Source organism: Budorcas taxicolor, chromosome 10 (assembly GCF_023091745.1).
Source record: "Budorcas taxicolor isolate Tak-1 chromosome 10, Takin1.1, whole genome shotgun sequence".
Taxonomy (NCBI): Eukaryota; Metazoa; Chordata; class Mammalia; order Artiodactyla; family Bovidae; genus Budorcas; species Budorcas taxicolor.
The window spans coordinates 14,740,058-14,765,506 of NC_068919.1; the positions used below are offsets into that span (position 1 = coordinate 14,740,058).

At 41.1% G+C, this 25,449-nt stretch overlaps 1 protein-coding gene across 3 annotated transcripts in view; it reads left to right on the top strand.

Moving 5' to 3' along the window:
* Positions 1-25,449, top strand: part of MAP2K5 (mitogen-activated protein kinase kinase 5) — a 262,225-nt gene that overhangs the window by 198,760 nt on the left and 38,016 nt on the right. For all 3 annotated transcript variants that reach the window (XM_052646192.1, XM_052646193.1, XM_052646195.1), the window contains 2 exons: positions 14,941-15,002; positions 17,961-18,006. In XM_052646192.1, coding sequence (XP_052502152.1) covers positions 14,941-15,002; positions 17,961-18,006 — 108 coding nt within the window. The remainder of the gene's footprint in view (positions 1-14,940; positions 15,003-17,960; positions 18,007-25,449) is intronic.

Here is a 25,449-nt window from a genome sequence, read left to right on the forward strand (position 1 = left end):
TAGCATCAAAAGTGATCAAATAGTTATGAATAAATTTAACAGAAGTAGAAAACTTCTACATTGAAAATTACAAAACATCTTTGAAAGAAATTAAAAGACTTTAACAGAAAAACATCCCAGATTCATGGAATGGAAGACAGTACTGTTAAGATGGCAGTACCTCCCAACTGCTCTACAGATTCAATACAATCCCAGTGGATTCTTGTAGAAGTGAACGAGTTGATCCCAGAATTTATATGGAAATGCAGAGGAGTCAGAGTATCATCCAAAGCAATCTCAGGGGGAGAAAAAACAGAGAGGATTCAAACTTCCTGAGTTTGAAACATATTACAAGTTACAGTGATCAAGATAAGGGTGGTTCTGGCATAAGAATAAATGTGTGGAATATCCTGTCCAGCTGAAAAGGACTGCTAAGTACAGATCATCACAGAGAAGCTTATTTCTGTTTTCTATTTTTTAACTTTGACGTTTGTATTGAGCTATAATTTATATAACATAAAATCCATTCTTATAAAGTATACACCTCAGTTCCAGAACATTTTCCTCACTTCCCAAAGAAACCCAGTACCTATTAACAGTAACTCCTAGTTCCTCTCTCTCCTCCAATCCCTGGCAACCACTAACTAATCTATTTTCCTTCTCTATGAATTTCCCTGTTGTGGATATCTCATATAAACTGGATGTGTAATATCTGGCATCTTGTGTTTGGTTTCTTTCATTTAGCGTGATATTTCCAAGGCACACCCATGTTGAGGTATTTGTCAGTATTTATGGTCAGATAATACCCCATTGTATGGACATACCACATTTTTGTCTGTCTTTCATCAGTTGGTTAACATTTGGACTGTTTCCACTTTTTGACTGTTAGGAATAATGTTGCTGTGAACATTTGTGTACAAATTTATATGTGGATGTATGTTTTTAAATCTCTTGGTTATATGTTCCCAGTAGTGGAATTGCTGGGTCACACGAAAATTCTGTTTAGCTTTTTTATTTTTTCATTTTAACGTTTATTGTTTAATATTATCCAAGTAGTACAAGTTTAGAAAACCATAGGCAAGTAAAGTACAGGAAAATGCCAGTGTCTCCCATAGTTACCTATCCAGTGATGGGCCTGATTACACTGTTTTTGTATATCCTTTATACCTTTGTTTTCTCTTATATGTGTATTAACATTGTATTTAACTTTTTGATGAACTTCCAAACTGCATTTTACAGCAATTGTACCATGTTACATCCCCATCAGCAATTTATGAGGGTTCAGATTTCTCCATGTTCTTGTCAACACTTGTTATTTTCAGTTTTGTTTTTTTTAATTGTAGTCATTCTGATGGATATGAAGTAGTCTCTCATTGTGGTTTTGATTTGCATTTCCCTTGTGACTTAATGATATTGAGCATATTTTCATGTGTTTATTAATTGTTTGAATATCTTCTTTTCTATTCAAGTGCATTTTCTCTTTTTAAATTGTTTTTTATTTTTAAATTACTAGTTTTGAGTTGTTAGAGTTCTTTATGTATTCTGGATACTCGATTATAAATTTTTTCTCTCATTCTATGGATTGTTTTTTCACTTTCTTGATGCTGTCCTTTGACACATGAAAGTTAAAATATATATATACATATATATATATATATTTTTTTTTAACTTTGAAGCCTTTCTGGTTTGATCACAGGTTAGAAAGCTTAGATCTCCACGCTGTCTGCATCCCACCTCTGGCAACCATATAAAAGTACTTAGAGTTCCTTAGATGACAGTTTGGAAACCACTGATTATAGCCCAAACAATCATTCTGTAAACCTGTATTAATCCCAGAGTTAGGTACAGGGGATAGGGAATTAGTTAAATTACAATTGCCAGTAGGTTCTGCTTTAGTTAAGGGGACAGGCTCGTAAGCAGTCGTATATGAGTTCAGTTGAGTTCAGTCGCTCAGTCACATCCGACTCTTTGCGACCCCGTGGGCTGCAGCCCTCCACGCTTCCCTGCCATCACCAACTTTAAACTGCAGGTAGTGTAAGTGGTTCTCAGAGGAGCACAGTGACTGCTGTTTTACCTGCTCACATAAATGAGCATGTATGATAAGGCGTTTAATGATGTTTGCAGGCAATGAATTCTAGACTCTTCTGTCCATGGGATTTTCCTGGCAAGAAGCCTGGAGTGGGTTGCCATTTCCCCTTCCAGGGAATCCTGCTGACTAGGGATCGAACCCAAGTCTCCAGCGTCTCCTGCATTGCCAGGCAGATTCTTTATCACCAAGCCACCTGGGAAGCCCCCTTATAAATTCCATGTATACCCAAAGTGTAGACAAGGTGCAGGGGATACACAGAGAAGAAAGCTTGTCATGAAGTGGGTGGTAATATACCAGAGGGCTCTACAGAGAAAGGAAGCCCCAGGGCCAGTAGGAGCTGTCCTCACAGATACTTGAGGCCCATGTGGAGTTCAGCATGGCTGCAGTGCTTGGTAAAGTATGAAAACAGATGAGAGCAACAGCCAGGTTTAGAAAAATCTTTAAACATTGTACCCAAAAGCATTTGCAGAAATGAAAGAGGAGGGGGTGGATGAAAGGATTTTAAGCAAAGAATCAACAGAACCAGATTTGTGTTTTAGAAAAGTCACTCTGACGGGCTTGTGGAAAGTGGATTGGAAACGACAGGAATTTACTGTACTTACAGTCTTGATCAGAAAGTATGCAGACTTTCCATTAGGACAGCCTTAGCATGTTTGAAGGGTGTTTAGGAAATAGAATAAACTGAATTTGGTGAATGAATAATTGGACGTAGGGGAGAGTGGGAGGACGGAATCAGAGAAGAGGCATTTGGCATGGGCAGTCAAAGCCTCACTGAGATGGGGCGCACACACATAAGGAGGAGATAATTAGCATTTTGTTCATAGGACAGCACTAAGCACCTCATTCAAAACTCAATTCTGGGCTTACCTGGAGGCTCAGTAGTAAAGAATCCACCTGCCAGTGCAGGAGGCATGGGTTCAATCCCTGACCCAGGAAGATCTCACATGCCTCAGAGCAACTAAGCCCACACGCCGCAGCTACTGAGCCTGTGCCCTAGAGCCCACGAGCCACAGCTCCTGAAACCCACATGGCCGGGAGCCCATGCTTTGCAACAAGAGAGGCCACCGCAGCGAGAGGTCCACACACCACACCGAGAGAGTAGTCCCTGCTTTGTGCAGCTAGAGAAAAACCCGCACAGCATCAAAGACCCAACACAGTCAAAAATAAATAAAATTATTTTTTGAAAAACTATCAATTCCTGTTTCAGACTCAATTATAAGAAATACATCAGCTAAAGTTTTAAGTTCCCAGGCTTTTTTTTTTTCTGTCTTCCTAGTACTGTATCTATTCATAAGTATTTGTTGAATGAAATTTATGCATAATTATAAGAAGTTACTACTTTTTTTAAGACTCAGAAAACCAAATCCAAAAAGTAATAGTGTATGATGAGGAGATACTTAGCTAATAAATACAGTCCTTTATCAAAACTCACAAGTCTGGCCTTAACCTTTACGATTTACCAACTGTTTTCCACTGTGTTCCCCAATGTCACATTGCTTTCCCACTACACTGTTTTACAGATGAGGAAACTGAGGGCCAAAGGACACACCTCTTTTTACTACACTGTAACTGCCCTTGATAGAAGCAAAAAGTGACAGCTGGACATTCTGGCGTCAAAGGGAGAGATTATTTTTCAAAACTGTAAAAGAAGACAACTTAGAAAGCATTGCAGACATGCCCCCAGGGCAGAAGTATATTACAACACAGTTCACTTTCACTGTCTATAAGAATGACTCCATGCCTGTAAGAAAGATTTGAATTCTCTTCTGCATATTCTGTTTAAGTTGGCAGGGAGGAGATTGACTCCTTTTAGAAAGATTTATGTATACAAAAGGATTGGCTATTAAACCACTATTACCTTTTAAAAATTCCTTCGTGGAGAATCACTCCTTCTTAGACTAACTGAGGGCTGGTTAATGAGAAGCTGCTGGGGTATGCACATAGATGCTTTCTGGGAGTGGGGGTAGGGGTATGGATGTATGAACATGGCTGTCGAATAATACCTCCTTGGAATTAAAAAAGTGATATTAACCAGCTCCAGAGGGAATAATATCCATTCATTTTTTGCCCAAGGACCTTCACCATAATTCTGATTTCTGAAGTTAGCCAAGAGTAAAAGGAATACCCCCATCCCTCCTGCTTCCAGCATCCTAGGATGGCCTGTTGCTTTCACAGCACGTAAATTGCAGGTAGTTTAAGTGAGACAAGATTCGATGGCCTGAGCTGTCTGACAACCCATGCCTGCCTGGAGCTTCCCACCACAGTGCCTGACACCCTAACCACTGGCTTAAATGGGTGTTGATAATGTGGGATTTCATGTTATTTGTGACTTGTACAACTTAATGACTGGGATGCATCAGAAACTTGGGAAGTTAATACAAGTAGATGCAGAAGAGTCGTGTCCGCCTGCAGTATTGTTAACTAGATCTCTGTCTCAGAGTGTCGGGAATGTATAATTGGGATCCTGAAAACCGATATTCCTCTTTTATGTAAGGCAATCTTTTGAAATCTAATACTTCTTTTGAAAAGTCCAGTATGTTTAAATTAATGCAGTTTGAGTGGTTTGAAGATTGAAGATAGGTTAGCATTAAGGCCATGATTCCTTTAGTAATTACTTTTTCTTTTGGTAATAACTGTTTCTTTAGAAATGACATTAACATTCTACCAAAACACAGCAGTAATCCAAAAGTTAATGTTCTGTTCATTTATAATTATATTTAATTCATATTTATGAGTTGTTGGGAGGAAGGAGAAAGAAGGAAGGAAAATTTTAAAATGTAACAGAAGCAGCAAGTTAAAACCAGAAATTTTCCTGATAATCTGAAGAATATATAGTCATTTAAAGTGGGAAAAAATAATTTTTTAAATACAGCTATATAAAATCAGATTTTATTAGCTACTGCTGAAAAAATATATATTTTTATTATTTCTTAGTGGCACTGAATAAATTCAGTGGATAGATTTTTTTTCACTTCTTTTTTACGAATCAAAATATTAGCATAAACATCCCTATGATCTTGATCTTGGTAAGTCAATTAGATTAGTGTGTTTTTTTTTAAACAGGGAAAATACTGCATCTTCAGACAGTCATTGAACAAGTCGCTTTGTGTTGTTTTCTTTGAATTGTCGACGAAGCCTGATGTATTATTAATGAATTAATTTCTTGGTGGTGAAGGCTCGTGAATAGCTTCTGTGAATGGGCAGTTGCCTGGTGGGGCCAGTTTTGGCTGCTGTCATTTAACATGTGTTGCTCTATTGTGAAGTCTTATCCAGCCGTAGGACAGCGCTCGTTTAATCCACCATGATGGGACCTATACACCCCGAGCCCACTTTGGATGCCAGGGTCAGTTACACAGCAGCTCAGGCTGGGGCACTGCTCCGCCTCACTGCCGAGTCGCTGTAATCATTTTGCCTGCCGTTAATTTTCCCTAAACCAGGGGAAACATGTCTGTGAGCTGTACAAATGTTCTCAAAAGAGAATCCAAACTGGTCGGCTGGGGTGTTGCCTCCATTCCAGAACGGAGGCAGCATTCCAGGGAGTGTTAAGCTCTTTCCTTCCTCCTGGAAATGGAAGCGTCTGGGCCCGTGAGATCCCTGATGTTCTGAGGTCCAGAGTAGCAGATGGCATTATGATTTTCCAAATCCTGATGAACGTTCTAACTGAACTTGTCCATTTCACAGTATGTAGTTCTGTTTTTTCCCACTTCCTCTCCCTTCCTCCCTCCCTGTTCCTCTCTTTCTTTGTTCCTCTCATACTGGCTAATTTTAAACGGATTCAGTATCTCCTTCAGCCAGCTTTCAATCCCCTTGTCTCTGTGTTTATTGTATGGAACCAGGTATGGCACTATTTGACATAGAATTCTCAACCTGCGACTCGCCGCTGACCTCACCTTTGAATTGGTTTATAAAAATGTGTAAGCAGACACAACTGACACTCGTACACCGTGAAGCCACTGGAAGTTCTGTTCTTTCCTGTATCTGTGGCTGGCAGTGCAGGTGGCAAACGGCAGTAATTATTTTAACTAACAGCTGAGTGAACGTTCAGGAGGACACACAGTGTGGCGATGGGGACTTTGGATTTCAGCAAGTTCCCTGAGTCTATCTGGATAGCGTTATGGCTTGTTGATTTTTCAGGACACGGACCTGCCAGGTTCTTGCCCTTGAACAGTATGTGGATGTAGTTCAGCTGTTGCCATGTTAACCCTTTACCAATGAAAAAAGGAAGAATTCCTCTCATTTAGGAACTGTTAAGGGCTCTTTTTCACTCCTGGATTTTCCTCTTGCATTTTTGTTTAATATAGTTTATGATCTACCTTTAAGACTGCTTTTAATCAGCACTTCTACAGATAGAACCTGGTGAAATGGTAGTGTGTATATTAACATTAAAATTTAGGTCTTGGATCAGACATGTGTAAGCTGGACTTTTCCTGAGGAAAAAAAACTAACCTTACCAGTGTATGAAATTCAAACGCTATATAGAGACTAGGTAAAACCACAGGTAGGAATTGCTGAATAATTACCTTTAGACTAGCCTGAACAGGAGGCTTCCCACGAGGGTGAGCTCATTTAATGGTTCCTAAAACTCAATCTCGTGGATGTCAATGGTCATGCTTGATTATTTGCACCAGTGTTTTATGAAAAAGCAGTAGAAATGCATTGGGAGGCTACAGGGAGAGTGGTAGGGAACAATAACAGGTTTTACTTTTGTAAATGAAATCCCTTTGGTATGAGACAAGCATGTTTTTTCTGCTCTGCCTAACCCATTGAAAAGGAAGACATGTGTGAATGTCAGTGTGTCTATGTGTGTGTGTGTGTGCCATTCAGATAGGCGCCTCTAAATAATACTGTGAACTGTAGCTTATGACCAACAAGAGACCTAAAATAAAAAGAGAAAAAAAGATGTTCATTGACTTTGGAAAAGAAGCAGTTGCAAATATGGTTTTAAGAGATTAATCCATTTCAAGTTTTCCACCTACCTATTTTCAAGGAATTTTATGAAACACCAAGATCTTTGCCATATGTTTAGAAAATACCTGAGTAAATTTAAGTCTTTTAAATGACAAAAAAAAAGGGATAGTTTTGACATACATGACAAAGTTTATCTTCTGTCTTATCCCAGTACTGAAGAACTGCCAAAACATTTAGGAGAAAATGGGGAGGAGGGTGGGGACTGCATAATCTCAAATTTCAGAGATTCCTTTAGAACTGTTCATTTATATTTTGTGTTTTTTATAAGCCGTCTGGTCGTGATGTTCTCTTGGCTAGTAGCTGGTTCTCCTATGATTTAACAGTTTGCGGGTAAGGTGGATGTTTCAGTGGTGAAAATTCTAGCCTTTTGCCCCTGGTTCCAGGTCCACCTGAGACAAGTTAAATGAGCTGATACTGTCAGCCAGGACCCAGTGGATAGAACTTCACACCCAAATGCCCACACGTGTAATTTGTCACTTCTGGCAACCCAGAGCATGGGGTGACCCGGCGTGGAAATTGAATCATCTTTCACTTTCTCTGCTCAAGTCTTGATGTGGAGTGAGATGAGTAAGACAAGGGCTCCGTGGTCTCCAGCTGAAGAGGGTCAGAGGTTTCCTTTTCTGATGATGTCCATCTGCAAGCCTTCCTAAACTCAAAGCCTCTTTCTCAGCCCAGCACTGTCCATCATTGCATCCTGCAGATGAGATCAGTTCTATCTGATTGTGAAATCAAAAATAGACTTTAGGGTCAAAACACTCATTGTTCCCTGACAAAGTGGCCACATTTTTAAGTAAACTAAGTGTTCTGAACAAGCATTGATTGAATTTGTACAACCCTGGTGTGGAATTCTGATTTACTAATGTATTAACCAGGCTGAATTACTCTCTGACTGAGCACTTGTCTATCCATTTTCCGCCTCTCTCTCTCTGATGAGATGTGACTGCCTTTCTCCCTCCTGGCTACAGTCGGTTATAGCAGAAACTTACAGATGTGAACATTGAGAACCTTCAAAATACTAAAACTGAGTTAATTTCCCAGAATCTACCATTGGATTGCACTTTGGATGGGTAGATTTTTGGTTTGGAGATGACCTCTGTGGAGATATTTTAAAATATGTTTATTTATTTGGCTGTGCTGAGCCTCAGTTGTAGCATGTGGGATCTAGTTCCCTGACCAGGGATGGAACCTGGACCCCTTGCATTGGGAATGCAGGATCTTGGCCACTGGACTACCAGGGAAGTCTCCTGTAGAGATCTTTAAAGGCGAGGATTCTGTTCTTTCGTTTTTGTGTGTATGTTTTCCCCACACCCCACCCCCGCCCAAGCAAACAAGGTTTCCTCCCCAGTCCAGAGCAGATTTGCCCTGTGAATTCTGCCAGTTATCTCACAAAGATACCACTTTAAGGCAGTGAACAGGGGAGGATCAAAAACCAACTTGAGATCTGATAAAGCAAAATGTACACAGTCTGATGTGAAGCCATTGGAGTCACAGACACCCTTCCACCTCAGCACTGTGGACAGACATGGAGCAAGCTAGGAGAGCTCTGCCAATTCATATGAATGCCAGTATGCAGGACCAGAAATTGTTGAGCCAAACCAAAGGAGCATGAGGCTTGAATTAGTTTTCAAATGTTAGAGCAGCCGATTATACGGAGTGAAGTAAGCCAGAAAGAAAAACACCAATACAGTATCCTGACACATAGATATGGAATTTAGAAAGATGGCAAAGACGACCCTGTATGCAAGACAGGAAAAAAGACATAGATGTGTATAACGGACTTTTGGACTCAGAGGTAGAGGGAGAGGGTGGGATGATTTGCGAGAGTGGCATTGTAACATGTATACTATCATGTAAGAATCGAATCGCCAGTCTGTGTCTGACGCAGGATACAGCATGCTTGGGGCTGGTGCACGGTGATGACCCAGAGAGACGTTATGGGGAGGGAGGTGGGTGGGGGGTTCATGTTTGGGAACGCATGTACACCCGTGGTGGATTCATGTCAATGTATGGCAAAACCAATACAGTATTGTAAATTAAAATAAAGGGGAAAAAAAAAAAAGAAAGAAAAGAAAATGTTAGAGCATAACTCTCAGTTCTGGCCAGACCATAGGTGACTGTCTGATGTTAATTACCTGTTGGCTTGATGGCTTGACACCAAGAAGTCTATAAATAGGCTGTTAGAAAGGATGACCATATTTCTCTTAACTTGTCTGGTTTAATCTAATCACAGCACAGCTGACCTCAGAATTCACCAGTGTGGCCAACACTTTGAGATTCTTGAGAATTTGTCCTTCTATCTTCTTTCCATTTTACTCCCAATAAGTGTAAAATCTTGGTTTGGAGATATGTCTCTTTTGCACACAAGAAGGGAACATAACACAGATTAAGATGTTCACTGCAGATGGTGACTGCAGCCATGAAATTAAAAGACACTCCTTGGAAGAAAAGTTATGACCAACCTAGATAACATATTCAAAAGCAGAGACATTACTTTGCCGACTAAGGTCCATCTAGTCAAGGCTATGGTTTTTCCTGTGGTCATGTATGGATGCGAGAGTTGGACTGTGAAGAAAACTGAGTGCCAAAGAATTGATGCTTTTGAACTGTGGTGTTGGAGAAGACTCTTGAGAGTCCCTTGGACTGCAAGGAGATCCAAGCAGTCCATTCTAAAGGAGATCAGTCCTGGGTGTTCTTTGGAAGGAATGATGCTAAAGCTGAAACTCCAATACTTTGGCCACTTCATGCAAAGAGTTGACTCACTGGAAAAGACTCTGATGCTGGGAAGGATTGGGGGCAGGAGGAGAAGGGGACGACAGAGGATGAGATGGCTGGATGGCATCACTGGCTCGATGGACACGGGTCTGAGTGATCTCCGGGAGTTGGTGATGGACAGGGAGGCCTGGCGTGCTGCGATTCATGTGGTCGCAAAGAGTCGGACACGACTGAGCGACTAAACTGAACTAAACTGAAGATGTTCAAGGTCCCTTCACCCCTAGGTGCTTCTCTGGCAGTGAGGATGGAAGAAAGTAGACCAAAGATGGTATATTCCAGCCCTCCAGACTCTCCTAGTTTCTTCCCCATCATTCTTAGCAGTGTACATCTTATCTCTCTGAACAACACTAATTCTTCCAGGATGTGGATTAAGTATCAGTCATCTTGCAGTGCCCACCCAGGCACCTTTGATATAATAGAGGGTCAAGAAAATTGTTGAATGAGTGAACCAATAAATAAGTAATGAATGGTTTTATCATTTTTATACAGTATTTTGTGTCTGCCTATCAGTGTCTGAATTCACCACCACATCATTGTCAGGTTCCATTGTCATCTTTTATTATGAATTAAAGGCAAAACTTAAATCCTCAGGTACGTTTTTAAAGCAAAGGTTCCTCAACCTTTTTTCCAATTGAATAGTTATACCAGGCTTCTCCATTATTCAAAACAGAACTCTACTAAAAACCTGGACCTCAACGAGTTAAAAAAAAAACAAAAAACTCCTTACCTTTTAACTTTTAAACTTTCTATTTTTACATCATTTTAGAGTCACATGCAGTTATAAGAAATAATGTAAAGACATCCTGTGTATCCTTAACCCAGTTTCCCCCAGTGGTAACAGTTTGGAAGTACAGTACAATATCACAACCAGGAAATGGACACTGATATAATCCACTGAGGTTATTCAGATTCTGCCAGTTCTCCATGCACTAGTGTGTGTCTGTGTGTGCACTAGCATGTGTGTGAATATAAATGACACAGATCCTTTAAAGCCAAGAAACATCATGGTTTAAAAAAAACTATGCCTGTGTAATAATGATTTCCTTTTTAAGTAAGTCATTTCAAAAGTGTTTTTCTCATTTGTATTGTCTGGAGTATCCAACTTACCTGCCTGTTCTCAATGTAACAAAGTGTAGTTTTTTGGCATACTTACTCTGCAGCTGAACTAGCAGCAGCTGTGATTGGAGTTGGACCTCCTCCCCTGCCCCTCCTCATTGCAGGTCCGCACACATACACACACTCAGATTTTCTGCTGCTTACCTTTCTTTATGCTTGAGTACCTTGCTGACAAGTGCTAATAACAAAATACCCAGAGAGAGTCCAGCTGAAGTTAGCATACATTAAACATTCTGAACTTGTCCTTTTGCTCATAGATTGTGCATAATTAATAATTAAACAGCTTCTGTTGTAATGGGTTGACCTTCCTGAACCGTTCATTATTCACAAGGCAAAGGCATCACTCAAACTTTCTTCCTGTTGTCCTTCACTGTTCCCTAGCTTGCTGCCTGCTTGTGCTGCAGTTGTTTAGCACGAGGGGCTGGCCAGGCTGTTCACAAAACCTCTGAGGCTTGAAGGCTATACTCCGTGAGGACCAGAATTGCCTACTGAAATGGCCACAGCAGTTTTTAATACAACAGTTGCCTATTCTGTAACAAGATCCAGCCTGTGTCCCTTTAAGCAGGACACTAAAAGTTGGTTTGGGACCAGAATCTCAGGTCATGACTTGTGGTTAAGGTTGTATCCACTGTTTTTGTTCCATACCTCCATGCTTAGAAGTTCAATAGAGAAGTGTCCCGCAGAAGCCTTCACGGTGAGGTGTGGCACCTAAGCTCCTAAAAACAGTGACTTCTGTTAACAATTTAGAGTCTGTTTCAGCCAGTGCTGAGCTGTTGGTGTAACTGCTTCTCTAATTTGTGTTTACATTTTTAGAATGTATTTTTTTCTTCGTTTTGCCTGAACTCGTGTTTCACAGAGAACATTTCTGATAAGTAGCAGGAAAAGTAGCAGGACTTTAGAGATGTTCTGAACCCCTTGGGCATGGTTCTCTCTTGCTCTAAGGTGGATGACTGCTTGCCCTCCCTGGGGGCCACGGAGACGCCAGAGCAGCTTTCCTGTGAGCCTCCCCATCCCCTTTGCACAGATTGGAATTAGATAACAAAATAGATAGGTTCTTGGAGATTTTTTTTACATCTTGATCTAAACTAACTTCTAATTTTACTTGCTTTTAAGCTTATTTTTAAACAAGAAAGTATACCTGAAAAATCCTTCAGCGTGGTGACTGCTGCCGGGTCTGTCTGTTCCTTTGGGGTGTTAACAGCCTGCATGCTTTTGTGGATTTGGAGGAGGCTCTCCGAGGACTCCCTGCCTCCAGTTTACATGTAGCATTCTTGACACCCACCCACCCAGGCACTAGTCAGTCCTCTGTATCTCAGAAAATTCTCTGAGATACACAGGAGACATGGATTTTAAAATGAAAAGCAGTATCTGGCATTATGCATGTGAGATTAGAATTTCCCCTGCATCTTTGATGACTGATTCTTTCCAGGCACCACTGCGATGAAAATCCACTCGGTGGTTCTGCAAAGTCGACTTGTGCTGGCATTTTCACAAGTGAAATAAATTATTCATGGGTACCACCCAGTGTTCCTTAGTTTTATATTATGAGGAACTTAACAGGCTACAATATCAGGTCTTAAATAAAATTAACTGCCCATGCAAAGATGTCACAGTTCCCTCGTTTTGTTTCTCATCCATGTTAAAATGACATCTTCATCAAGTTGCCTATAGTTCATCAATTTACTCTTGGTATCATACTTTGAAATGAGGCCCACATCAGCATCACGTTTTACACCAGGATCTTTGTAGAAAACCAGTCTAGAATTTTAACCATCTCGGTAAATATTCAGCCACGTTAAGACACTAAGCTTCTATTTTCCTAAACATTCATCTTAAAGCAACCGCTACTCAAATACATCAGTACTACCACATCCCAAAAAATTTCAGAAAGGAATGACTTAGAAAAAATTAACTACCTGGTCAGAGTCCATAATTTTCATACCTCAGACTTTGAAGTATCTTTTTGCTAACAGTATTTGAGGCAGTAAAAAGTCACTTCTTGAACTGGGCCTTGTAGAATCTCGCAGGTTGGTGATATATATGGCTTTCCTAAAACAGACTGGGCTGAAATTGATATCATGTTTTATTTTTGCTCCTCAAACTGATAGGACTTCCGTGACCATTTTATAGTTCCTGTAGCGAGGGCTTGTCATGTTGCTGTATGCCTTGTTTCTTTTGAGCAGACCACTCCATCAGCCCCCCATTTTTCACGTCCTCTCTATGTAATGCCTGCATGTAATCCCTTGAACTAGGCAAGATTTTATTTCGCTCCCATTTTCCTTTGTTTTCTTTTCCTCTTGGAAGCCTTTCTCTACTGATGAGAATTTTAACTTTATGATTACTAGCCTACCTCTCCTCTGGATGAACAGTCAATTCAAAGAGGACAGATATGCAAAAACTAAGAAACATTTGGTTCACATTCCTTTTTTAAAAAAAAAAAAAAACCTCTTTGGGATTTTTTTTTGGGGGGGGGGTACTTTGACCCTCTCAGTTCCTTTTGATTTAATTGTATTTTCCACCAGTTTCCAATTGTTTGAATTGGAAACAAAGCCTTAATAAGAGTTCTAGTTAATTTTCTGTCTTGTAATTACCGATCTCATTTTTCTGATAATTGGCCACAGCAATTATATGTATATTTACTAATCACAGAGGAGGCTGTGCAATTGTATCTATCTGCCACCATTGATAATGACACGCATATTGCAGAGGTGCTTTTATCATCTTCTTTTTTCCACTACATCAAAGCTATTTCCTCTCGTTCTCAATAATGAATACATGCATGCATTTGACACAGTTGTGTGCTAGAGAAATTGTTTGGCTCCCACCAAATGCTGCATGCTCTGAGTTTCTTGCCTGCAGCGCTAGAAGGTTGTATGTAATGATATATTGCTCATCCAAATGGCCAAAGCACTCCAAAGCACAGTGAGATTAAAATAAGTCATTCCTCTGTTAATTTAAATAGGTGCATGTATCATACTTTGCAGGGCACTTTGTGTGGGGATGTCAGGGAGGAAAAAAGCCGCCGAAAGGTATTTTTAATAGCAAATGAGAATAGATGAGAATAGAGTCATTTGCAGCTGCCTACTTTATGTGGCTCTCTTGTTCCAACTGTAGGTCTAATGAGATGACTGGTAAAGTACTCTGCAGTGTAATTTCATTACACCCTGAGCTGTTACACTATAAACACAGTGGCGCTCTCTGTCATTCTTGGAAAGACTCCTAAATTCTTAAAGCCTTCCTTTGCAAATGGTCATGGGGTTTGCTCCCTGTGTTACATGGTGATTGTGGTTTGTGGCTGTGTCGTTGCCTGCCCTCTTGAGTGACTCCCATCCCCGCCCCAGTTCTGCCAGTGATCAAGGTGGGCGTTTTTCATGGCGTCCTTAATTCACTGGCTTGCTCCTGTGATGAGTTTGCCTAGACTAGCAAATAGGCCAAAATTATTTTTTAGTAAACAGCTCTTCCCCTTTCAAAGCTTTTCTATTAAAATGAAAAAAAAAGAAAAAAAACAACTATGACCCACATGACTCAGTTAAAGGCAAGCAGTTAAGAGCAACTGAATATACTAATAAATGTAAATAAAAAGGAAAGTGTAAATAAATAGCAAATCCAGGAAGAGAAACAAAGGTCAACAGAAGAATAATTTCACAGCTCTTTGTTAATTACACGACCATTTGTGTGTTACTTAAATAATCATTAATTTCTCATTTACACTTTCATACCTTCTTTCCTACCCCGTGGCTATCATTGTCCTTTTTTCACCTCCCTTCCCTCTTTGCTCTCCTGTTTCTCACCATTATAAAATGTGTGTGGCTTTAAATTTGGCATTTTTACATAAACGTGAAAGAGTATAGACAGTTTTTTTTTTAATTGGATGATGCCTTATTTTCCTTTCCACATGCTGGTGAATCCTTGTTATATAGTCATCTTTATTTGCTTCTTTGGGATGGGGGTGGAGGGTATAAAGAAAGACAAGGAATTGCTGTGACTTTTGATGACTTGTTTTTCCTCCATCCCAGGATTCGCCCGTCCTTCCGGTTGGAGAGTTCTCCGAGCCATTTGTACATTTCATCACTCAGTGGTGAGCCTGTTTGCAAACATGCCATGCCCTCAATGTAAATGATACATGCCATTAGCTCGGCAGCTCCGTGAGACCTTATGGCTCTCCCTGCTTCCTTTTGGAGACGGGAGGGACTTCAGGGGCCTTGGGCAGATGGGGCAGCAAAGCTGAAGGAACTGTTTAAATTATGTGAACGTTATTTACACACAGGGTCGTAAACGTACTTTAGAGGCTTTTTCCTGTTTTAATAAACTTCTGAGAATAGGCTACTTCTTTGAGCACAGATGCTGTTGCTATTCAGTTGTTTTGTTTTGTTTAAGAAGTACACAGTTTTATAGCCCCTGTTGCACAGACATGTGAAGCTTATTTTTATTAATGAGACCTCAAGTTACCCATAAAAATGCCTGTCACTTAGTGGAAGCAGAATAGTTTATTAATTCATCGGATTTTCGGTAAACAACTTTTATCTTTGGTTGTATTTTAGACAAAATACTGGTGTCCCATTTCAGTGAATTTTGATGTTAGAGAGGCTATGAAAACGTGGTTCCATTAGGCCCGCTTTTACCTTTATAAGTACTGAAAACCACAGGATTTAGATCAAAGGGGGCACAGAATCTCTGAGTCTCTAGGCAACCCCTTGTCATTTTACATCTGAGGAAACAGGTGCAAGGGCTCTTTTCCAGCCGTCTGCCTTTTTCTTCCCCATGGAATGAAGTTTTCCTCTATTACCCCTTTCACATCACCCCCTCTCCCCTACTGGGACGCAGCCCTGTGGCCCTGGAAGGCCCAGTTCCCCAGCTGCCACCCTTCTGCCTGCTCCCTCACCCTGACATGGAGAGGGAGGGAGGGGGAGAAGGAAACTGGGAGCATAGAGATGACTGCCCCAAAGCAGGAGACAAGACTGATCGACTGATCGGAAGCTGTTCTGCACATTCTGGAACTCCTTCCTAACTGCCTTTACGTCTCTTTCCCTCCTTCCTAAAGTCCTCATTTCATCACGCCTTCAGAATCACATCCACTAGTGGAAGACGAGCCCTTCATTCCTGTAGTGCCACAAGAGGTGCACTCAGGAGTCCTTGCTAACCCGCAATGGCTGAACACTCTCCCCTCCCCTTCCCACCGTGAGTCATCTGACGATGATGCTCAAGTGAAACCAAGAAATATTCCTTAATATAAATGTCAAGCTTTATCACCTTTTTGACTAAGTGTAATATGTTACCTCTTAATAAAAATGTCTCATGTAGTTTATATTCCATAGAAAAAAATATGTGGGGAAGAGATTTTTTAACCCCCAACTTCTAAAATTTTTATTAGCGCTATTTCTGTTTATTTAAAATACTTATATATATTCCGTAGCTTGTAAAAACTAATTTCATTCTGCAAACATTTAATTTTCAAAACAAGCCATGTTGTTAAAAAGCATACATATTGGTTAAACACTGGAATCCTAAGCTCATTAATACTAGAACCATTATCTAGAAATATGTATTAGTCTTTATTTTCTTTATGTGGAATTCCTAGTAACAGAAGCACACGATGGAAATGTCCCATTTTGAAATGTACACATTGGAAAACAAACCGTGCAATTCCTGAGCTGCCTGGAGCGCTGGGTTTGGGCATCACCTGCTCAGAGATGTTGGGTTTCTGCCCTGACCACCCTGCTTTTCTCGCTGTGTGGTCTGGGACCAACCTGGGGGTGGGGCCCATTCTGAGCAGATAGGGCCTTGCCTGCCTTCTGTCCAAAAAAATTGATCAGCTGTTACATTAAAGTTTTATGGAAACAGAGGGAGGGATAACCTGTGTTGAAATTTCCACAGATGTCAAGCCGAAACAGAAATGATAGTGGGTAATAGCCTTGTTTTCCCAAGAGATACAGCTACTTTGGAATGTCAGATTAGGAGTGTTACCAAATCCACTGGTGAGACAGCTTGAATTACTTGCTAATGGATGCAGTATTTGAGAGGTGCATATGCTTATTTATAGGGAAGGCAAATGTCCTTGGTGTCATTAACGGTTCGTAACTACGGTTCTTATTTACCAAATGATCATTAGATCTCTACTTTAAAAAAAAAAATGCTGTCAGCAAATGCAGAGATTGTATGTTTGTTTGTTTTTTCTTGCTTGTTTGAGGTTCACTCATATGAACAAAAAATGTCTATGATTTTACAGGTGACAGAACCAGCAATCTCTTTTCATGACTTCATCCCACAGATACTCTGAGTTTAGTATGAATTGGCCATCAGTAGGCAGCTTACCCATGGCTACCTCAGTCCCCCGAGTAGATGCTTCATCACCTGGCTAAGTGCATGTTGCAGCTACTAATTATGCCTGTTGTATGTCAGATGAAATATTTTGCAAGAGGAATGTGATTCTTCAGCAAACTTAACTTCCCCACAGCTGTTTAATGAATTATCAACTTGCAGAGAACCCAAAATAAATGAAAGACAAGATAATGTAATAACCCATTTATAATTTTGTAGCATTATCTAGATGCCTGACCTCTTTTATATATGACTTGTTCAGAGTAGTTATGAAGGAATGAGATGTTTTCTTATTTGACCTGATCGTCACATTTCTTTTATTATTGTCTTATCCCAGTTACCAAAAAAGAAGTGTATTATTCCCCAAATTTATTTGAAATGATTGATAACCAAGTCAGGAAGAGAACATTGCTGCTCTTTTTCATAATTCGTTTCAAAAGTAGAATTAGGATAAATTTAAATTGATTATTTATCTGTATTATAAGAGTAACTCCAAAACAAAAAAAAAAAACCTTTGTATTTTTGATTCATGAGCTTCCCCCCAAACCTGATTATCTGAAGGCCAAAATAAACAAACAAGAATACATGTTAATGCTTTGGCCAAGAATTGAACGTGGTAAATTTTGAAAACCTTCAAATTCCAGAGCAGATAGCCAGTGGTGGGAATTATTGCACAGATTTACAAGTGATATAGATAATGTGAGTTTTTCTCTTACAGCATGCGAAAGCAGCCGAAAGAAAGGCCGGCACCTGAGGAACTGATGGTAAGTAGATATTTTTTAGATACAGATTTAAAGTATCCATAGGCTCCAGAAAGCCAGTATAATTTACTTCATTTGGGTGGGTGCTCTTGAAGCTCACATCCTCAGATAGTAGTTTTCACTTTTTAAAAACCCATCACCATTTTGAAGCTTCATGCAGAATCCTTTGCCTTTGCCTCACACTCAAGGGTCACAAGTTAATCTAGGTTACTCCTTGTCCTTATTTGCTATTACAGCTTCTCAGAATTCAGAGGCTTGGTAACAGAAAAGATAGTCAGCATATTAAGTTTTTAGTGCAATCCTAGAGGAAATTCTGAATGTGGCGTGGCGTCCTCTTGGATTCATGTAGAATGAAATTAGATTGGCTGTAAAAGATCAAGTTAATGTGAATCTTTAGTCCTTCCTCAGAAAGAGGCAACTGTAAGGCTGCAAGTGCTGTGTTCTCAGCTCCAAGGCCGCTTTCTTTGATTACAAATGACAGTTTTTAGTCAAGCAGGGAGAGGAACAGAGTCATTCCCTAACAAATTCCCAAATGGTCATTTATTTAGTGCAGATTGTTGATTTGACAATGCACAAGCTGTTAGAATAACGTTAGCATCGAGCATTGGTAAATAATAATTATAGTCTACTCTTTCTCATGTTTTGCATACCATTCCTTGTCTCTAGATTATTGCAATCAGGATGAATTTTGGTCAGTTTTCTTTCACCACTTTAAATAATAAGCATTTTATGATATCAATTCAAAGGTTTTTAGCCTTTGTATTTCATCCTTGTAAATACTCTAAACACCCAAACTTCTGTGTAATACAGTTTTCATCCCCAAATATAATATAGCAGTATGTTTCCCTTTTACATCATATGTGCTTTCCAGGAAGGTAGTTTTCTTCTTCATGTTACCCCTGGAGCAAAATCTCAGTTTTCAGGGTAGTTTCAAGTTAAAGTTCACCCCTAAAACCCCTGCAATTTATAACTGTGCAGGTTGCATGTCTAGAATAAACTCATCTTTTTTTTTCTTTCTTTTTTTTTTTTTTTTTTTGATGGGGAGGTCTCTGATGGTTGGGAAATTCATGCAGTTAGTCACATTTGAGGAAACTTGGAACAGGTTCTAGAGATGGAGACCCATTTACCTTGTACATTATCATGCTATGGCTGGATAGCTCAGCTATTAAAACAAAGGAATAGGGTTTCATAAAACAGATATATATTTGTAAACGCATGTTTCAATGCTGCAGTGAGTTGGCCACTTATAAATAAAACATCTAAAGATCGTACATACACTCATAAATGCATCCGGATGTCTGTGTTGGTGGGGAACACCACTCCAGGGTGGCAAGTCGTAAAGACAAGGCTGAAGGGTGTGTCCTGTCATTGCCTTGGAAGCAAGCATACGTGGCTGGCTGTGTGTGTGCAGAGAGACAAGGGAGACATATTCCGATATATCTCTTTACAACTATACACCCTGCTGTGTGCTGTCCCACATTTTTAATTAATAAATATCAATAAATCAGTAAGATACAATGAAAAATTTAGTCACAGGAAGCACCATCCTATACTTAATTTAACATTATTTCTGGTACTGCTCACAGTTTGGTTTGAGTGAGCTTATTCCCCTAGGTGTAGCAGTAGTGAGGCACACCCTGCCTTAGTACAGCCTCAGTGAGGGGACAGGAACAAAGAAGTGTGTGTGACGCTTCTGCGGTCAAGGGGGTTGAGCCCAAATATTGGACCCCCTAGGGGATAAGAAAGAAAGAGGGCTGTTCCTGGCTTGAAGAACCTGAGTCACATCCTAGGGACCCCCTTAAAGGAGCCAGTCTCTGTCTTCCTTCCAGCATATTAATGGCTTTAATTTTTCCTTTTCTTTCTCCGTCTACAACCTATTTGACGGTGCTCCCATCTGGAAGCTGAGAGCATTCTCTGGAATGCATGAACTGTAGAGCCCATTTGTCACTGTGGGTGGGGGCCTGCCTTTCACAGAAAGAGCAGTTTATCTCCCAAGCCCGATGACTCCAGCCAGCAGGATACCAACCTGGTCTGCACAGCTTGGGCCACATCGGCTGTGAAGACTGCAGGATTGCTGAGATTTCCCTATGGGCCTGCATTTTCTAGATCAAAGGGAGAACATCAGAGGTGAAGTTGGACAGAAATATCCAAAGTTATAGGCTCGTCAAGAAACCCTTACGTGAACTTGAGTGTGTCCCTGACAAGTCTCAGCCTTAGTAAATGAGAATGTAGGGAGAGGGGTGCCGAACCACCCACACCTCTGGGCCTGGGCTGTACATGTGGTGAGTGCACAGGTGGTTTTTGTCGTTTTATTTGGGGCAGTCGCCTTACACACGAGAATACTTGAGTCTTAAAAATCATCATCTTTGCAGTTTTTGACCATGTCATTCTTAAAAGATGAAATGTAAAACTCAGGTTTAGGCTCTAGAGTGTTAGGACTCATTTAGCCGTTTAGCTATTTAATTCTCTCTGCTTTGCATGGTTATTCCTAAGATGGCTACAGTTTTTCTGTTCTAAGTGGAAATGTCTTAAAATTGGGCTAAGAAATTCCCTTGATGTTCACATTTGGGGGAGGCCAGCCAGGATCTGCAGGAACTGGTACTGTTTTCTGGCACATAGCCCTTAAACTACATAAAGAGTTAACTCAGAATTCTCATCATTGGCATCCACATCAGCTTGAGAGATCTCAGAAGCAGGCAGACAACTGAATTCGGTAGATTCATACAGATGATTATGTGCAGAGTCCTGTGCTAGACTCAGCAGAAGATACAAGGGTACGCCTCCCACGTACAGTGTTGCAGAGGGTAAGGCACCTGTGCAAGTAACTAGAATAAACTAACTACAGAAAAGAATTGCAGAAGTCTGTGGGGATCCACAGAAATGGGGAGAAGCTATATGGAGAAGGTAGCATTTGAAAAGGGGGTTGAATTGAATTTTAATAGAGAGTTTGCAAGGAGTCATTCCAGGCAGAGGAAAGGATGGGCAAAGCATGAGTGTGTCGAGTCCCCAGATCTTTTCAGAGCAATGTGAAACCTCCAGTGCTGCTAGAACAGAAATCCCATTGACACTGGCCTCTTGGAGTCACAGACCCACAAAGGTTGGGTTCAGACAGGCAATATATTCCCCACGGGCTGGGCAATCTGTTAAGAAATTCCACTTCTAGTAGAAGGAACTGTAGTATCCAGGTCTGAAAACTTTGACTTGACATAGAAGCAGCCACCCAGCCATCAGTACCTTTTTCTTGAGTAAATTCTCCTGAGTGGACTCCTGCTCACTTATAGGGAAGTCCTTCATCTTTGGGGAAGGTCTTCCCTCTCCTCAGTGCCTTCAGAGTTATGTCCTGAGTAACTCTTCAAGTTATTGTTTAACGCTAATTATTGCTAACTTTAAGCAAAGGAAAATCAGCCATGCAGGCAGTGAGGAACATTCAGACAGATAGGAACCCCCCACACACACACTCTTTCTGCTCCTCTGATGATGATTCCATAAATAACCCAATTATTAAGTCACCCTGATATAAAGCACAGAAAAGACCATGCTGCCCCAGCTCTGTGACTGAAGGCCAACAAACTTAGCAAACTAAGTTCCCACACTGCAGAAACTCTGAGGAAGTGGCAGACAGTGTTCGGAGGCGTCAGGCAGCCAAGCAAGGATGTTCCAGCTTCTGTGGGGAAAGGGCAGCCTCTGCCAGGTGGAAAGCGTTGATGGGATTGCAACAAGAGAGGAGAGGATGGTGACATGCAGGCGGTGGGAAAGGTTTCCCAGTTTCAACCATCAGATTGAGGGAAGCAAAGCATCAAGGATCCTACTCCTGCGTTCAGGGAGAGAGACGACCTGAGATGGAGGCATGGAGATGAAGAGGTGCATGGCTGGCTTGGCTATTCAGATTGTATGTTTACATATTTTTAAGTAAAAGGCACATGGTGAGCAACCTTTCTGTATAGACCATTGGTATAAACCACAGAGAATTCCTTCTGAGGAATTAATCTTCCTTCCAGGTCCCTTTATAGTAAAGGTCAGGCTGATTTAGCAGAAAAGCCTCCCTTCCCTGGTCAGCAGCTCCCCAGTCCCTCCCCACTCTCTGTGTCGTCATCTGAGAATGGAAGGGGTGGACTAGACAAGCAGTGCTTGACCTAGGGTCAGTGACTTCCGGAAGTCTGTTAGAGCCCCTGAAATTACTCCAAGATCATATATGCTTGTGGGGATATGTGTTTTTTTTTTAAAGAGAAATTCATGGCTGCCATCAGTTTTTCAAAGGGGGACCGTGACCCTAAGTGATTGTTCAGCTCCTCACTTCCTTCCCACTTTGATCACAGGAGCTCTGTGGCCAGGACCAGGCGAGCTGCTCCAGAGGGGGGGCCTTCATTTGGAGGGTGAAATGCTTGCTGGCATGGGGGAGGGAAGGAAAGGGATGGGCCCTCCCTGTGGGACTCAGCCGGCCGGGCTTCCCACCAGCTGTCAGGCGGCCCTTTAACCTCTCAGCCTATCCTGAATGTGGGCCTTGACTCAAGCCAGAACTGTGTGGGCCGTGGGCACCTCTGCAGTTACAATTTAGGTTCAGAGCGCTATAGATCCTTCTATGCATTTAGAGTGTTTCCAGAAGCTTTCCATGTCTAAGCTCTATTTAATGGAATCTATGCATAGTAAGTAATCAGGTCAGAAGAAGCCGCCTCCCGGTTTGAGATCAATCGCTGGCTAATACTTTATCTAGGCCACTTTATTATCTCATGCTGATCCGATTGCCATCCTCCTCCTCCTTTGTACCATGCGCTTCGGCTGTGGTACAAGTACGTATCACATACATATTAAAAACATATACCCATTCTATCTGTATGTAAATGTGTGAGGCACAGCTGGATATTGCAGTGGAGTTTGATTTACTAATAGTTATTATCTGTTCTAGCTGTTCAGTGGCAGAGAGAATTTCAGAGAAACAAGCTGGCGCAGAAATTGTCTTTATGCCGTTACTATACTGCTTTAGTAATTGTTTAAAAACATGGGTTTTCTCCTCAGGTTCCCATAATCATGCCTGATACTTTGTGCATTTCCTGGTACATTCCAGAGCAGGGCATCCTCGTTCAGCATTTCCTCAGGTTTGGTTTTCCACTCAGGCACCTGAGAAGAAACACAGAGTGCAGTTTGCAATTGAAATTTGACATTTTGCTTAGAAAGCAAGTAAATAGCGGGGCTGCAAACCCCAGAGAAGCAAGTATGGGTCTTGCGGGAGGAGTGTCAGTTATAATCAAAATAGTGCTTTTAGAAAGATTTTTTTTTCCCCCTTCATCTGAATTCCAGCAGCTGCAAACTTGAAGGCATCTCATTTCTCAGAAAAGGCTTTATATACTGGAGGTGGTATTGTTTGGGGGCTAATAAACACCAAACTGTTCCAGAAAAAATCTGTTTAAACATTTAATTATTTGCAAAGACATGTTAACTTGTATAACTCCTCTAAATTACATTGTCACTGGTAGCTTTTCTGCTTATCCAAAACCTGATTATAATTACATTTTCAGATAGGCTGGTGTGGTGTTCTCTAAGCGAATCCAGGTATGCGATAAATTGGGCAGGGTCCCTTTTAAAAATCGGAAAAACCATCATGTTAGGATTTTTATCTCCAGCACTCAAATTCCAGTGTGACTTCTAGGTTCAGACCAAATGGCTTTATTATGGGACTCAAACCCACAGAATGCACTGGACGGTTAAGGAGATGATTGTAGTCAGGCTGTTGCAATAGGGAGAATGTTTCTTAGTGAGGAGTGTCTCAAAGCAAAGGGAGGGAGCCCAGGTTATGGAGGCAAGTGAACCAGGGAGTTAGCCGCCAGCTTTACAGCATGGACAGGGGTCTTATCTCTGTGAGAACAGCTGGTCTTTGGAGCTAACCCGGGAGTAGGGAGATGCCTCACTTGTTACTGCTTTCTGGGAGCCTAGGACTCAGATAAAATTCAGCATTATCACTGTATTCTACTAACTGGACCAAAGATGAAGTTCCACTTTATTTTGGTCCAGTGCTTCCTGAGTCCCTAAGCACAAATATGAGGAAAGGCACATTTCCACACACATACCCCCTTGCCCAGTGCTCATGGACCATGTGCTTGTAATCTAAGCTTTTGAAGCTACTAATGATGGTTTAATAAGCGATCTGAACTTGGTGGTAGTTTACTCCCTTTAGCTAGTTTGCTGCATCACATGGACCATGTATTAAAAATAGACCGTTAGGGCCAGACTTACATGTGTGTCTAGCCACCAGTTCTTGCAGACACCATTTTTGCTTTTGGTTTTTCTTTGGGAAGTGCACATCAGCTCATTGGCCAAGACACTCCAGATTTGCAGAGGGAAACTGGATAATATTGAAACTTCAACTAAATATTTTCTCCGAGCACAAAAGATATCGCAGAAGCCCGGGGGCTCCACATAGGGTCTATTTGACAACCACATAATGAATTTTTTATTATTATTATTTTCAAGTTTTAAAGGCCATTAAAATCATCTGTTTTGTGTCTGCTTATAAATAGGAAGGCACTAGTAAGAAGTTGATTTTAGTTTTTAACTGCACATAATTACAACGGCAGAATCACTGTCTGGATGCTTGAGATCACACTGAATCCGACAGCTTTAATTTGAATTTTTGATGACATGTTAGCACTTCAGCGAGAACAGAGAGATTATAACCCCAGAAAGTAAGCTTTGTTTTTTCATGGATGTGCCTGCTTAATCTTTTCACCAGACTTTAGCAGATAAATGCACGTGTATACGTGTGAATGTATTTGTATATATGCACATAGCCAGAGATACACAGATAGATAAAGATCTGTCATTCCTTGATCATAGTGATCTGACAGTTTTAATTTCCCTGTTAAGGGTAACTTTTCTCCTCCATCAGTCAAGTCCGATCTCTTAATATGGTGATGATGTGCCTGTTTAAGACTGCGATTTTTGAACTCCTGCCTGCGAGTCTTCTTTCTTATTTTACTGAGCTGACTGCCATCTTCCCAGCATCGTTTCAGGGCCCAGTGTGGCTGCAAAGCCCTGGCCACAGGAACAGTTTGATTGCCTCGGATGCAGTGAAGTGCAGCAGTGGGGCCGCTTCAGTGTCCTGCCACATTCACCCAGGCTGAGCTGGGTCTTCTGAATGGATTATGCATTTGCTCCTCCTTGGAGGTTGCTCAGTTCACAGGGAGTTTCTGTTATTTGGGTGGTGGCCTCAGCCTAGAATGCCCTCCTCTCCACTGTCCTGAAACTTCTCCCTCCTCCTCCCTGCAGCTTTCCCCACTCCCCTGTTTGCCAGTGCTTGCTCCCTTCTCGGAATCCCTCACCATTTACTGTCTCTGACTTGAAACAGCATTTCATCACATGAAATAGACATTCGTGGTAGATTCACAGCTTGGTCCATGTGGTATAGGGGTTCCTAACTCATCAGAATCATCTGAGTGGGCTTTAAAAGAAACT